Source organism: Macaca nemestrina, chromosome 7 (genome assembly GCF_043159975.1).
Source record: "Macaca nemestrina isolate mMacNem1 chromosome 7, mMacNem.hap1, whole genome shotgun sequence".
In the NCBI taxonomy this organism is placed as follows: domain Eukaryota; kingdom Metazoa; phylum Chordata; class Mammalia; order Primates; family Cercopithecidae; genus Macaca; species Macaca nemestrina.
The window spans coordinates 34632027-34649084 of record NC_092131.1 but is presented as its reverse complement, the minus strand read 5'-3'; the positions used below and the strand labels follow the sequence as shown (position 1 = coordinate 34649084).

At 40.7% G+C, this 17058-nt stretch overlaps 1 protein-coding gene across 12 annotated transcripts in view; it reads right to left on the bottom strand.

Moving 5' to 3' along the window:
* The window catches only part of LOC105494287 (NUMB endocytic adaptor protein), a 192023-nt gene that overhangs the window by 19022 nt on the left and 155943 nt on the right, over positions 1 to 17058 (bottom strand). For all 12 annotated transcript variants that reach the window (XM_071099898.1, XM_011762570.2, XM_011762581.2 and 9 more), the window contains one exon: positions 3849 to 3923. In XM_071099898.1, the coding sequence (XP_070955999.1) occupies positions 3849 to 3923 (75 nt within the window). The remainder of the gene's footprint in view (positions 1 to 3848; positions 3924 to 17058) is intronic.

Here is a 17058-nt window from a genome sequence, read left to right as displayed (position 1 = left end):
ATATCCTTAGTTGGGCTATTTGGAGTCTGCCTTGAATCTACATGGCTAAAGGGGCAGAGATTAGGGCAGAATTTATGAACAGAATTTGGGACAGAATTACTCCTTTTTGGCTTATTTTCAGGATTCTCTTTTTACTTTCTTTTTTTGAGACAGTCTTGCTCTGTCACCCAAGCTGCTGGAGTGCAATGGCGCAATTTCAGCTTACTGCAACCTCTGCCTTCCAGGTTCAAGTGACTCTCGTGCCTCAGCCTCCCAAGTAGCTGGAACCATAGGCACACAACACCATGCCCAGCCAATTTTTTGTATTTTTAGGAGAGACAGGGCTTTAGCATGTTGGCCAGGCTGGTCTTGAACTACTGGCCTCAAGTGATCCACCCACCTTGGCCTCCCAAACTGCTGGGATTACAGGTGTGAGCCACCACGCCCAGCCTCTCTTTTTACCTTCTAGTGGCTATTGTTGCCTCAAATTCTGTCTTCTGCACTTTAGGAGGCTGAGGCAGGTGGATCACTTGAGGTCAGGAGTTCGAGACCAACCTGGCCAACACGGTGAAACTCCGTCTCTACCAAAAATACTAAAATTCGCTGGGTGTGCTGGCGGGTGCCTGTAATCCCAACTACTTGGGAGGCTGAGGCAGGAGAATTGCTTGAACCCAGGAGGTAGAGGTTGCAGTGAGCCAAGATCGCACCATTGCACTCCAGCCTGGGCGACAGAGCCAGACTCCATCTCAAAAAAAAAAACAAACAAACACACAAAAAAATTATGTCTTTTGGTTTTTAAGACCAAAAGACTAAGTGTTTCTTACTGAAGTTAGAGCTACCCTATATGGTACAGACTAGGACCTATCCTTAAGCTAGAAGCTGTGAAATGGGAAATCACCCAATACAATTTCCTTCTTCTAAGTGTCGGCTTCTCTCTAGAATCTATCTGTTTGGGTTATTTTCTAGTGTCTTTGAATAATTGGGTTATTTTGTTTAGAATTTACAGTTGTTTGCTAGAGGGTCAGTCCAACAGAAGCTCTATTTAGCTATTGCTGGAAGTGAAACACACTGAACAGTCATTTTGAAACTTGTTTTTCTAATTTTTTTCTTTGTAACATAAATTTCATTTCCATTCACATTTCCATCTACTAGTTCAATTACATTTCCATTTGCAATTCATTTATGTCTTTTTCTTTTTCTTTTTTTTTTCTTTGATACAGAGTCTTGTTCTGTTGCCCAGGCTGGAGTGCAGTGGCGCGTTCTTGGCTCACTTCAAGCTCTGCCTCCCAGGTTCATGCCATTCTTCGGCCTCAGCCTCCTGAGTAGCTGGGACTACAGGCGCCTGCCACCACGCCCAGCTAATTTTTTGTATTTTTAGTAGAGATGGGGTTTCACCGTGTTAGCCAGGATGGTCTTGATCTCTTGACCTCGTGATCCGCCTGCCTCGGCCTCCCAAAGTGCTGGGATTACAGGCATAAGCCACTGCACCCGGCCATTCATTTATCTCTTTTTCTAAGACACTAAGAGTTACTATACTCAAATAGGAACACTAGGCTGAGTGCAGTAGATCACACCTGTAATCCCAGCACTTTGGGACGCTGAGGTGGGAGGATTGCTTGAGCCCAGGGGTTCGAAACCAGCCTGGGCAACATAGTGAGACCCCATCTCTAAAAAAAGAAAAAAATATCTGGGCCATGGTGGTGTGTGCCTGCAGTCCCAGCTACTTGAGAGGCTGAGGTTGCAGGATCCCTTGAGTCTAGGAGACTGAGGCTGCAGTGAGCTATGTCTGTGCCACTGTACTCCAGCCTGGGTGACAGTGTAAGACACTGTCTCAAGAAAAAGAAAAAAACAAAACAAAACAAAACAAAATAAAAAAAAGGTAGGAACACTATCAGAATCAAGATACACATGAGTTGGGAGATGGGATAGCAAGGCAATCTGACAGAGCTTCTTGCTCAAAGGTTAAGGGCTTCAGATTTCAGCTTCTGTTCCACAAAAATTTGTGCAGATCATGGCATGGTGTTATCACAAATACTGATCCCAACACAGTATTAGTTCCTGCTTATAGCGAAATACAAGGTGGGAAGATGGTCCCAATGGTGACAAGCCACCAATGACTACTAATTACTACTATTCAGTGTGGAAAAAACTAATGAATGCCAGTGGTGTGAGTAGCCACAAGGGGGCAATATTACTTTCCAACTATTGTATAAAACAATTAAATACATAGCTTTCAAGTGTAACAAATTTCATCCAAACACTAATGAAAACTACACAAGTTCCAAAAAATAATTAAAATGATCACTGTTTCCTACAGTAATGTACTAAAATTGAAGACTATTGCTTCTCTTGAACTTAAAAAAAAGTACGCAATGTAAGGTCAAATAACTAAAATGCAGCTATATTAAATCACTTGAAATTACCAGGCAAGTTTCCTATCAAAACTGCTTTTTACCTGCCAGACTTTCTCCCCTTTCAGTGGCATTTGAATTTTTTAAAAAATTATCTTCTTGTTAAATTTTTTCCTGACTTTAGGTATTCTAGGAAATTTTAATTAATAATTAAATGTCCTTATATAACACCTTATGCTTTCTAGGGGTAGAGCTGTGTGTCTATTCTTATTTAGGCATTTAGGATCACTGTTTCTCAAATGCAAAATGCTACCTATGATTTGAGATATTATTTGGATTCTAAGTAAATGTTAACTAAAGAGCCATTTACTAGTCCTTAAGATGTCACTTAAATTGAGTTTTGAGTCAAAAGCCAGGTTAATTAGTTCAAATATCATTTTCTTAAAATAGTGTTTTCTTCAGAGCAAGAAGAAATTTCAGATGTGGAGTCCATCTGTTTTTAATTTTAAAATACGGTAAAAGGATAGTCTATCATCTTTTATATCAAATTTGTGAGAGTAAAAACTTTTAAAAAAATATGTAAGAACAAAAATAGGCCACAGGCAGTGGCTCATGCCTGTAATCCCAGCACTTTGGGAGGCCAAGGCAGGCAGATCATTTGAGATCGGAAGTTCAAGACCAGCCTGACCAACAAGGTGAAACCTCGTCTGTACCAAAAAATACAAAAATTAGTGGGGCATGGTGGTCCGTGTGTGTAGTCAGCTACTTGGGAGGCTGAGGCAGGAGAATCGTTTGAACCCAAGAGGTGGAGGTTGCAGTGGGCTGGGATTGTACCACTGCACTCCAGCCTGGGCAACAAGAGTGAAACTCCATATCAAAAAAAAAAAAAAAAAAAAATAGAACTCAGATCTTAACACTAAATGCTAATGCTTAGTACCTTAGACATGCTATGTCATGTAGAACAAAATGTTGAGAGAATACTATTTTTCATAAAGTAAATGAGTAACTAAAGTGGTTTCCTGAACGTTAAATAGTCTCTCAGAAGATTGTACTTTGGACTAAGTGGAAGGATAAAGCTTCAACAATATAATACCTTTCAACAGTTTAAGGGTATTATATCTGATCATTAGAGATTTTTAAAAACATACGAGGAGTCCTATTTATGCTTATAAGAATCTTACCTTAGGCCAGACACGGTGGCTCACTCTTTTAATCCCAGCACTTTGGGAAGCTGCCGGTGGATCACCTGAGGTCAGGAGTTTGAGATCAGCCTGGCCAACATGGTGAAACCCCGTCTCTGCTTATAATAGAAAAGTTAGCCAGGCGTGGTAGCACACCCCTGTAATCCCAGCTACTCGGGTGGCTGAGGCAGGAGAGTTGCTTGAACCCGAGAGACGGAGGTTGCAGTGAGCTGAGATGGCGCCATTGCACTCCAGCCTGGGCGACAAGAGTGAAACTCCATCTCCAAAAAAAAAAAAAAAAAAAAAAAAAAATCAAAATCAAAATAAAGAATCTTACCTTAGTTTTTTCATCCACAACTCTGAGTCCATCTGCTGAGACCCACAGAACTGCTTTAACCGCTTTTTTTCCAGTCTTTTAAGAGAAACGAAAAAGGGGAGGGGAAGATACACATATACAATATTAAAAAAAAGTCATCTTCCACAGAAAACACTGACTTCTGCCTTCCAAAAGTCACAAGTACAGATGGAGTCCAAGTTCAGGAGTGGTACCCAAAGCCAGATACTCAAACCAAACTGCAGAAAAGTTCAGGAAAAAATAAGCCAAAGCCATTATTTTACAAACACAATGCAAAACAATAAGATAAAAGTAAGTAAAAGGGAAGTAACAGATGGAATAAAACCCAAGATATCAAATTCCATAAAGGGCAAAGAATTCATAACTAGATCCTTCACCCATTTAAAAAATCAAGAAAACCAAGAGTCAGATACATATTAAACACATAAGGAGTTACACCACAAGTAGCATCTACAAATGTATTTAGAGCAAGAAGTAACATGTCTAAATTGAGGTGTTGACCATTCTACTATCCTATGACCCCAGTATGTTATAGCAGGACCCTTGGTCACCTAAAATTTTCGTGTTAAAAACACAGTAAGTCTTCATTACTCTATTAACAATCTTTAAAAAGCCATTATTTGTTCTCTCAGAGTTAACACTGACATTTTTCCTAATAATTTTTTTTTTCTTGAGACAGAGTCTCACTCTGTTGCCCAGGCTGGAGAGCAATGATGCGATATTGGCTCACTGCAACCTCCCCACTCCCGGGTTCAAGCGATTCTCCTGCCTCAGCCTCCCGAATAGCTAGGATTACAGGCTCCTGCCATCACGCCCGGCTAATTTTTGTATTTCTAGTAGAGATGGAGTTTTACCACATTGGCCAGGCTGGTCTGGAACTCCTGATCTCAAGTGATCTGCCCACCTCAGCCTCCTGAAGTGCTGGGATTACAGGTGCGAGCCACTGTGCCCAGCATCTAATAATTTTAGAGACGAGGTCTCACTATGTTGCCCACGCTGGAGTGCAGTGGCTATTCACAGGTATGATCATAGAGCATTACAGCCTTGAACTCCTGGGCTCAAGTGATCCCCCCGTCCCAGTCTCATGTGTAGCCAGGACTACAAGTGTGCACCACTGCACCCAGCCTTGGCTTGGGTTTTAACTTGACATTAAATGCATGGAGACATTTTGGGGACACAGGAAGATTTAAAAACTACCCCAAAAAAATAATTTTCTTTTTACTGGCTCAGAAAATACTTTTTGGCACATGAGAATCACATGAGAACAAGCTGATGCATAATTCCTCCTGTGATGGAATGTAATAGTAATTTAACAGTATCCTTTCTTTTTAACTGCCTCAAGGATACAGCAAGATAAAACGAAAGCAATATGAAGGCTGAGAATAGGTATCAGATTATCATAAAAAATATAGATCAAAAAGAATCTGTTGCTAAGGTTGGCGCAGCAGCCTCTAGAAGGGACAAGGGAGACTATCAGAACTGTCTACCACTCTCCTCTATATGTGATCCAAGCCTAGGAAAACTTGATATGGGGACATGGCCTTACTTAACCTGTGATCCACTAGGCCTCATCATCTCCACCACCACCATACATTTGATGAGTGCCTATAATATGCCAGCCAGTGGAAATACCTGGACGGTTACTGAAAGGCAACAATCAGACAAAAAATAAAGAATACCATAGGTAAGTGCTACAGTAGAGCTGAGAACAAGGTACAGTGATGTCAGAAAAGAGGTATAATCAAACTCTTTGTGAAATTAGGGAAGGTTATACAAAGGAGAAGACTGAACTGGGTGCTGAAATAATTTTTCTTGATGCTCTAGGTAGGGGCAGGGAGACAGGGAAATAACAGAAGTATTGGACATGCCAGGCAAAAGAAACAGCAGTACAGGACATGGAAGCAAACAACATGGCAATTCTGGGGCTCTATAAATATTTTAGTATGGCTTGGTAAGTAGACTTGGCAATGGGAGAGGCATAATGGGAGATATAGTAGGAAAGGCCTAATCACGGGAGGTCTTCTATTCCTGATAAGGACTTTGATCTTGATTCTATGCGTAATTAGAAGCTACTCTGTAAATATTATTACAATAAATTGAATTTAGGTAAAGGAGATTAGCCTTGGTAATATGGATAGGCTTCATCCAATCAGTTGAAGGCCTCAAGAGCAAAAACAAGTTTCCTGGAGAAGAAACCCTGCCTGAGTTTCCAGCCTGTTGGCCTGCTTTACAGGTATCAGACTTGCCAGCCTGCCAGCCCCTACAATCACATGAGTGAATTCTTAAAATAGATAATATATAATATATATTAATATGTGATATATATCATATATGATATATATATTATATCATATATATATATAAAACCTCCTAGAGATTGTTTCTTTGGAGGATCCTGATACAGAAGTAGAAGTTAGACTAGAATGGGTCGATAAGTAAATGAAAGGCAAGAAGAGTCTACAAGTATTAAATACTTTTTTTACAAAGCTTTTCTATAAAAAGGAGAGCTGTAGGGCAATAAGGCACAGGCAGAGGATCAAGGGAAGTCTTAAGAATTGTGATACACTAGCATGTTATACTTGAAATAGAATGGGCTTTGGATTAAGACAAATACGAGACTGAATTCAGTGCTACTATTCATAAGCTAAGAAAGTTATGTAGCCCATTGAGCTTCCATCTTTTCATCTGTAAAATATCTGTAGTTTGTTAAAAGGATTAGAGATTATATACAGTACCTGGAATTTAAATAGGGTAAAAATTAGCAGCCATTTATCATCATTATATTATTAATAAACTTTTAAAAACCTTTCCCAGTAGTAAAGCAGAATTCTTTTTTTTTTTTTTTTAGACGGAGTCTCGCGCTGTGTCACCCAGGCTGGAGTGCAGTTGCGCGATCTCGGCTCACTGCAAGCTCCGCCTCCCAGGTTCACACCATTCTCCTGCCTCAGCCTCCGAGTAGCTGGGACTACAGGCGCCCGCCACCACGCCCGGCTAGTTTTTTGTATTTTTAGTAGAGAAGGGGTTTCACCATGTTAGCCAGGATGGTCTCGATCTCCTGACCTCGTGATCCACCCGCCTCGGCCTCCCAAAGTGCTGGGATTACAGGCTTGAGCCACTGCGCCCAGCCAAGCAGAATTCTTAAAAGAGTGATATACATTTTCAACAATTACAACAAAAAATCCTCTTCATGTGCTGAATGGGAAAAGCTAGTGGAACAATGGAAATGGAAGGCCCAAGAAAAAGAGAAGAGTAATTTAGAGGACAAAGTCCAACAAAATGCAGGGTGAGATGGGGCTAGAATACAAGTTTTAGACAGGAGGAGAGATGTCCATTCCTATGAAATGGAGGGATAAAGTGAGGCCGAGTAGATAGGAAGACAGATTTGTAAAGGAGGGAGTAGCAAGTGGAGAAAATTCACTCTGCAGAACCATAAATTCATCTGCGAATGTGTGGTATTACTTTACCTGCTTTACTTTGCTGTGGAGAGGAAAGATGACAGGCAGAGTAAAACAGTAAAGATTGAGAACAGTAGTATGGAGGCAGTCTAGTAGAGTGACTAGGAACCAAGCTGTTGTTTGGATTTGAATTCTGGTTTTGCAAGTTACTCCCATCAAAGGCAGGTTAATTTAATTTCTCTGTGCTTCACTTTCTACACCTGTATAATGATGTTAATAATCTCATATACCTCATAGGGTTACTGTGAGGATTAAACGAATTAATGTATACGAAAGGTTTAGAACAAGGACGGTCATATAATTTACTCTACAAACTGGGAACCCTTTGAAAATGAAAGGGATGACTATTAAACTAATAAATGGGTGTTATAATAGGGCTGTTCCAGGCAAATTGGTAGAACAGTCATTCACCAACAACAGTAACTGCTCATATTTAACCAACCCTCATGTAACAATTAGTATTTTGCTGGAAGGTAAGCTCCATGAGGGCAAGGTTCTTCCTTCTATCATTCACTGCTGTATCCCTGGAACTTGAACAACACCTGGAACAGAGTAGCAGTTCAAGAAATATTTGTTGAAAGAAAAATATGCTAAATATCAGTTGTAGGAAACAGGAGACAGCTGACCAGTCTCCTGTTGTAGCTGACCAGTCAATATACAACATTACCAAATGGCACTGACAATTCTACGATATTTAAATTTGCAGTTTAATCAATCTGCTCATTGTATAATTGTAGCCTGCAGTGTTCAGTATCTAAGGCAACAGATAGGACTACTTCAAGGTTGGAAGACTGAAGAAGGGAAAAATAAAAGGTCAATTTAGAATGGGACTGTTCTCCAGTTAGTCTCCTTACAATATTCAGGGAAATATAACATTTTCTTCGCCCAATTATATGCTTGTTTGTTTGGAGACAGGGTCTTGCCTTGTTGCCCAGGCTGGCATGCAAGTGGCACAGGACAGTTCACTACAGCCTTGAACTCCTGGGCTCCAGTAAACCTCCCACTTCAGCCTCCCCAGTAGCTGGGACTACAGGCGTGCACTACCACACCCAGCTAATTTTTAAACATTTTTTTTTTGTAGAGATGGGGTCTTGCCCTGCTGCCTAGGCTGGAGCATAGTGACATAATCATAATTCACTGCAGCCTTGAACTCCTAGGCTCAAGCGATCCTCCTGCTTCGGCCTCCCAAAGTGCTGGGATTACAGGTGTAAATCACCATACACAGCCCAACTATATGGTTATAAAAACATGTGTGGCCAGGTGTGGTGGCTCATGTCTGTAATCCCAACACTTTGGGAGGCCAAGGCAGGTGGATCACTTGAGGCCAGGAGTTCGAAACCAGCCTGGCCAACATGGTGAAATCCCGTATCTACTAAAAATACAAAAAATTAGCCAGGTGTGGTGGCACGTGCCTGTAATTCCAGCTACTCAGGAGGCTGAGGCAGGAGAATTGCTTGAACCCAGGAGGCAGAGGTTGCAGTGAACTGAGATCACGCCACTGCACTCCTGCCTGGGTGATAGACTGAGACTCCATCTCAAAAATAAAAAAAATAAATAAAATTGTGCTTTTTGAGATAGGCCTTAATAATTTTATAGTATTGTACTAATGTATCAGTAAGGAATCATATTTGTCATATTTCATGACCTTTGACTCTCTAATGAAAGAAAACAGATAATATGAATTCTTGCATTTGTTCATACTTTCGGGTGTCAGTTCCTGTACATCATTATAGTTTGCCACATTACAGTTACTTCAGTCAGGTACTGAAATATTAATGATTAGAAATTAAGCCCAGGCTTCCTCTCACAAATTCTACAGTTGCAATACTTCCATATTTCTTCCATATTTCTTTTTTTTTTTCTGACACGAGTCTTACTCTGTCACCCAGGCTGGAGTGCAGTGGAGCAGTTTTAGGCTCACTGCAACCTCTGTGTCCTGGGTTCAAGTGATTCTCGTGCCTCAGTTTCCCGAGTAGCTGGGATTACAGGTGCATGGCCCCACGCCCAGCTACATTTTTTGTATTTTTTTTTTGGTAGAGATGGAGTTTTGCCAAGTTGGCCAGGCTGGTCTTGAACTCCTGACCTCAGGTGATCCGCCCACCTTGGCCTCTCAAAGTGCTGGGATTACAGGTATGAGCCACTGCGCCTGGCCAATACTTCCATATTATTTGTTAACTTGAGTCTTTCATTCTGACCACATAAACTAAGATTTCTGAGCATTTTTAAGAAAAGAAGATAAAAGTGACTAAGAGGACAATGTCTGCCCTAAAATGTCTACTTGAAACCAGTATCCTAGGCGATCACGCCACAGTTAACTAATCAAAGGACTGAAAAAAGGCAACCTACATTAAGTATGAAATGTAGAATTTACATACAGGCTGGGCGCAATGGCTCATGCCTATAATCCCAGCACTTTTGGAGGAAGTTGAGGAGGGTGGATCACCTGAAGCCAGGAGTTTGAGACCACTCACCAACATGGCGAAACCCTGTCTCTACTAAAAATACAAAAATTAGCCAGGTGTGGTAGCAGGTGCCTGTAACCCCAGCTGCTCGGAAGGCTGAGGCAGGAGACTCACTTGAACCCGGGAGATGGAGGTTGCAGTGAGCTGAGATTGCACCATTGCACTCCAGCCTGGGCAACAGAGTGAGTGAGACTCTATCTCAAAAAAAAAAAAAAAAAAAAAAAAAAAAAAAAAAAAAAAAGAAAGAAAAAAAGAATTTACATACATCTTAGTGGCACAAACACCTCTTTAAAAAGACAACATGCTGGCCAGGCACGGTGGCTCACACCTGTAATCCCAGCACTTTGGGAGGCCAAGGTCAGTGGATCACCTGAGGTCAGGAGTTTGAGACCATCCTGGCCAACATGGTAAAACCCCGTCTCTACTAAAAACACAAAAACCAGCAGGGCGTAGTGGCATGCGCCTGTAGTCCCAGCTACTCTGGAGGCTGTGGCATGAGAATTGCTTGAACCTAGGAGGCAGAGGTTGCAGTGAGCCAAGATCGCACTACTGCACTCCAGTCTGGGTGACAGAGCGAGACTCCATCTCAACAACAACAAAAGACAATATGCTTCAGGAACTAATAAAAATGTGGAAGTGGCAACACAGATGTTCAGACATTCAGAATTATTTTATCATCGCTGCTCTAACACTTTCTACTTTAATAATTTCACGGTTATAGATAGAATTCACACTGACAAATACAAGTATCATGAAAAAGCTTCACAATAATGACAAAAATCCTTTTTTTCAAAGAAAACCGATCTAACATGGACAGAACTTCAGTAACTTAGAATTTAAATTGGTGAAATCTGAGCAGAAGGATCAAGCTAACCAAAAGTGAAAAATTAAAGTATAACTTTCTCAAGTAATTACTCTACACTATAAATATCCAGCTTAGTATTTAAAAATTATTATATTCTTTAAAACTTTTTGTTATGGGTAGATATAAACCGATATAGCAATTAAGCAGGTTCCGACACTGGAGAAAATAATAACATATAGTGAATCTATTACAAATTACTAAATCAGGAAACTTGTACCAGAAGGAAATGCACAGGTAATCTTAACACAAAAAAATCTGGTAAAGGAACACAAAATGGTTGGAAAAATGGCACAGAAATAGTAACAAGCTCAGCACACTGTAAGATGACTTTCTCCTAAATATAAAAGCTACACACAGTAAAAGGCAACTGAAATAACCAATTGCTATCTACCTATCTCCAGAGTTTTTTTGTTTGCTTTTTGTTTCTTTAAGTAACAAACTACTGTTTCTTTCTTTTTCTTTCTTTCCTGTTTTTTTGTTAGAGACAGGATCTTAATTTGTCACCCAGGCTGGAGCGCAGTGGTGTGATCACAGCTCACTGCAGCCTCAAACTCTTGGGCTCAAGTCATCCACCCACCTCAGCCTCCTGAGTAGCTGGGAGACCACAAGTAAGTACCAACACACCTGGCTTTTTTATTTTTATAGGACTTTTTATATTTTTATAGGACTTTCATAGGACTTTTTCATTTTTATAGGAAGGGGTCTTATGTTGCCCAGGCTGGTCTCAAGTTCCTGGCTTCACGTGATCCTCCCACCTCAGCCTTCCAAAGTATTAGGATTACAGATGTGAGCCACTATGCCCAGTTGAAACCACTTTTTAAAAATAAATTGAAAAAGGATGAAAATGACAAGTCGGTGATATACATGGTAGGTGGAAAGATTCTTACATTGCTCTTTTATTTCATCAGTATAACTGATGTTATCCTTGGGAGAAATGAGTTTTGTTTTATTTTTTGAGACGGTCTTGCTCTGTCGCCCATGCTTGGAGTGCAGTGGTGCGATCTTGGCTCACTGCAACCTCCACCTCCTGGGTTCAAGCAATTCTCCTGCCTCAGCCTCCCAAATGGCTGGGATTACAGGTGCCTGCCACCATGCCCAGCTACGGCTAATTTTTGTATTTTTAATAGAGAAGGGGTTTCACCATGTTGGCCAGGCTGGTCTTGAACTCCTGACTTCAGGTGATGCGCCTGCCTCAGCCTCCAAAAATGTTGGGATTTAGGTGTGAGCTACCATGCCTGGCCGAAATGAGTTTTTAAACTGTTGAAATTAGGAATTAGCAAACGTTTTTTGTGAAGGACCAGATAACAAAATATTTTAGGCTTTGCAGGACATAATCTCTATTGCAACTACTCAACTCTATGATTGCACAAAAGCAGCCAGAACAATATGTACACAAATCGGCATGACTTTGTTCCAATAAAATGTTATTTACAAAAACAAATACAGTAGTGGGCCATAGTTTGTGACATCTGATATAATCATAATCTCTATAAAGTAATTAATTGAATGTTCTTGGAAAGATAATTCTTTATACTGAAATATTAGACCTGTTGGAACTGTGTCCCTGAATTCATTTTCTTTTTTTTCTGACAAATGTATTTACATCCTACCCATTTTAAGGTGCTGTCCAACTCTAAAATTCTATGATTCCCAAGATCACCAATGAGATAAGAGCATGCCATTGGCAAAAATAAAAATGACATTTGGAGGCAAGACAGTTCTGCTGGGCATATGCTAAGTAAGAGCAAAAGGGTTAAGCAGATGTTCTAATGTAAGCTGAAGTGAAGAAATGCTATAAAGACACATGGAAACCTAATTTTGCATAGCTTTGAAATGTTAAGAAGCAACAGCAGCAAGCAGACCAATTAGGGCAGAACAAGTCACTCTCAGAACAACAGTGATTTGCAATTCTACTGTGCAAAGTTCCTTCAGCTACAAACTAAAGAGGTCTTCAAAGGTACCCAATGTGTAAAGAATCACTGGTCAGTCTTTCTGCCACATCTACACAGAGGCAGGCATTACAGAGTAATGGTGATATATAAACCAGGAAACCATGATATAGTGTGCCTTGTAATAAACAAGAGACTTTTTTCAGAGGAAACCCAGCTTCATCGTTTTTTAAATCAGAAAAGCCTTGAAGTCTATAATTTGATATTTGAATTTCTGAACAGAATGGTATAATAAATTTTGTCTTGTAATTCCAAAATCCAGTGAATATACCCCAAAGAACAAAGCAGCGAAAGGATAGAAACACAACTTTCTTCAGGATTTGAGATTGTACTGTGCTTAGGAAGAGTACAGTAACTTTTAGTCTCAGACGCTAAGGTTAATTATTCCTGTACTTTCTTAAATGAGAGGGGCACTTAAAGGCTTTTAGGAAAAAACAAGCATGGAGCATGTCATCAACTACACAGTAAAGGAGAGTTTGGAGAGGCAATTTAGCTCTTCTAGTATGCCAAATCACTTCAATTGGGGGAGGGGAGACCTAGGGATTATTCCAATATTAAGTTCATTTTTCAAAGGTATATAGTAGCTGAAATGAAAATTCTAGAGGCATCTCAAATTCAACCTGTCCAAAACCAAATTATCCCTTCTCACAATGAGTGATTCCACCATCCCCTTGGTCATCCATGAATGAAATCTGGGTCTCATCTTCTGTGTCCTTCTCAACACCCCTAGGTTGAATGAATGAATGAATGAATGAATGAATAAGTGTGCAACATGTTTTCTCTCATCCCAATGTCCCTGATAGTGCTGTTCCTTCTGTCTGAAATCTTTCTCTTCTAACTTAGTTTAACTGGAACTCATAGTTTTTAGGCTCAGCCTTAGGTGTCATCTCCTCCTAGAAGCCTTCATTACAACCTTTCACATTCACTCTTCCTCTTTGCTCCTGGAGCACCTGTTATTGTCACACAATTTGGTAACCATGTCTTTACCTATCTGATTCCTCCCACAACAGGGTGAACTTGAGCAGTACATTTCTCATTCATTCCTTTATTCATTAATTCAAATATTTTGGAGCAGCTACCATGGACCACAAATTATTCTAGGTACTGAAGATTTGCAGTAAACAAAACAGGTGGAGATCACTGTCCTCACAGAGCTTACATTTCAGTGAGGAAGAGATAAACAAATAAGTAAAATGTATGGCATGACACACAGTGATAAGCCCTATCAGATAAAAATAAAGCTAGGAAGTGGAATAGGGAGTGTGTGTGTCTGGTGGAGAGTGGTGTCTGGATTTTTTTAAAAGTTGTCAGTAAATGCCTGATAATGGGGCTTTTGAGTGAAGAGAAAGAGATGAGGAAGTGAGCCACACATATATCTGGATGATGTGTGTTCTACTAGAGGTTACAACAAGTACAAAGGCCCTGAGGTGAAAGCATATCTGGTGTGTTTAAGGAATATCCAGGAGGCTAGTGTGGCTGGAACAGAGGAAGCAAGAAGAAGGCTAGGAGGAGATAAAAGAGGAAAAAGACAGAGGGGATTCATATACAATGGCCTACAAGGCCTAAAAGACTTCGGCTTTTACCCTGAGTAGATCAGGAAGCTACTGGGGGACATGGGACAGTGAAGCAACATAATTGGGCCTCTGTCTTTTTTTTTTTTTTGAGACGGAGTATCACTCTGTTGCCCTGGCTGGAGCACAGTGGCATGATCTCAGCTCACTGCAAGCTCTACCTCCCAGGTTCACACCATTCTCCTGCCTCAGCCTCCCAAGTAGCTGGGACTACAGGCACCCGCCACCACGCCTGTCTAATTTTTTTGTATTTTTAGTAGAGACGGGGTTTCACCATGTTAGCCAGGATGGTTTCGATCTCCTGATCTCGTCGTGATCCGCCTGCCTAGGACTCCCAAAGTGCTGGGATTACAGGCGTGAGCCACTGTGCCCGGCCAGACCTCTGTCTTAAAAAGATCACTCAGGCCGATCTCTCAAGAGGGGATGGCAGGAGGACAATAATGAAAGCAGGGGTAGTAGGATGCTAGTAGAATGCTACTGCAATGGTTCAGTTAAGAGGAGATGCTGGCTTGGACCAGGGTAGGAGTGGTGGAGATAGTGAGAACTGATTAGGTTCTTGAAGGCTAAAGCAGACAGGAACTGTTAATGGAGTGGATGTAGGGTATAAGAAAAAGAGAAGTCAAGGTCAAATCCAGGGTTTGGCTAGTGCATAGGGACAGAGATGCTGTATACTGAGACTGGAAAAAACTAGGAGAGAAAGATCCTTCTCTCCTTGGGGGAATTCGATTTGTGACATATTAAAGGGTGAGGTGACTAGCAGATATCAAAGTGAAAAAGTTTAATAATGATGATAGTGACACCTATCTACCAAAACAGGCCATTTGGTGCTCTTATGTTTATTCATCTAATCTTCACAACAACCACATGAAGTAGGCATTAATCGCAAAGCTAGCAAGTGCAAGTAATCTGGCACCAAAGGCTGGGCCCTTGCTTCCTATGCTATATTGCTTCTAAGATGGAAATACCATTATGGAGTTCAGGGGAGATGTATGGAGATATACATTTCAAAACCATCAGCATATATTACATAAATGATACTTACAGCCATCACATTGTGGATGAGATCATTAACGGAGAGGTGTAGGCTGAAAAGAGTCCACAGACGAAGGGGAAAATTGGGAAAGTATGATCCCTGAACTAGTGTTTCAAGGGGGAGTGAGAGATGGGCTACGTCAATTGCTGCTGATAGCCTGAGTAAGGCAATAGGACTACTGGAATAGTAATACAAAAGAAGATAAGGGCAGCCGTGGTGGGGTGGTGGAGGTAAAAGTTGTGGAGATGATTAAATGGGTTCAACAGAAGAAGGAGCTGAGGGTACCAAGAAAAAAACTTTTTTTAAAAAGAAGATGGTATATTTTTATGCTAATGGATGATCCACTAGAGAAAGAAAACTGATTACAGAGGAGACAGGGGGTAGCATTGCCAGAGTAAGTAAGAGTTGGAATTAGAATAATCTGGTGGAGGAGTTGGCCTCTGCAAGGAGCACAGATAGTTCATCCCTTGAACAGGAGGGAAACAATATATGAGCACAGACGCACTTTTAAAGAATAGGATCCAATACCCAAAGGAATATAAATAATTCTACTATAAAGACACTTGCACACGTATGTTTACTGCAGCACTATTCACAAAAGCAAAGACTTGGAACCAACCCAAATGCCCATCAATGATAGACTGGATAAAGAAAATGTGGCACATATATACCATGAAATACTATGCAGCCATAAAAAAGAATGAGTTCATGTCCTTTGTAGGGACATGGATGAAGCTGGAAACCACCATTCTTAGCAAATTAACACAGGAACAGAAAACCAAATACCACATGTTCTCACTCATAAGTGGGAGGTGAACAATGAGAACACGCGGACACAGGGAGGGGAACATCACACACTGGGGCCTGTCGGGGAGCTGGGGGCAAGGGGAGGGAGAGCATTAGGACAAATACCTAATGTATGCGGGGCTTAAAACCTAGATGATGGGTTGATGGGTGCAGCAAACCACCTTGGCACATGTATACTTATGAAACAAACCTGCACGTTCTGCACATATGTCCCAGAACTTAAGGTATAATAATAATAATAATAATAATAATAAAAGAATAGGATCCAGAATGAAGATAAGCACTAAGTACAAGTTGTCATAGAGGAGAAAATTTAGGAAATATAAAATAGAATGGAGATTTGAATACACTAATTCAAGAGTGGAGTCATAAATGCCATGAAATCCTTTACTCTCAGGAATTAGGTTAAAACAACGTAGTTACACATTACTTTTCCTTTTTTTTTTTTTTTTTTTGAGGCAGAGTTTCACTCTTGTTGCCCAGGCTGGAGTGCAATGGCACGATCTCGGCTCACCGCAACCTCCGCCTCCCAGGTTCAAGCAATTCTCCTGCCTCAGCCTCCCTAGTAGCTGGGATTATAGGCATGTGCCACCAGGCCCAGCTAATTTTGTATTTTTAGTAGAGACGAGGTTTCTCCATGTTGGTCAGGCTGGTCTCGAACTCCCGACCTCAGGTGATCCACTCGCCTCAGCCTCCCAAAGTGCTGGGATTACATACACATTACTTTTCAACCATGCATTCTCTAAAACTTAACCATTTCTAATGGTGCCACTTAGCAATTATAAAAACATAAAAACTTGAAAAACTATATTTGGCAGTATATTAACAGCAGCTGTAAGAACAGATATTATAATATTTTTGGTGATTTTTATACAGTCAGAAGTGGTTGCTACAAAGAAAAATAAATCAAAGTGACATAACCCAGAGAGGAGTTCACAAACTCAAATGCATACAAGAGTTAAAGGCAGATAACAAATGAGTAAAGCAGGGACAACAGGGAGTTGCAGGGATTGTGGCGAATAGGCAAAGGGCACAGCTGTTACTCAGGTC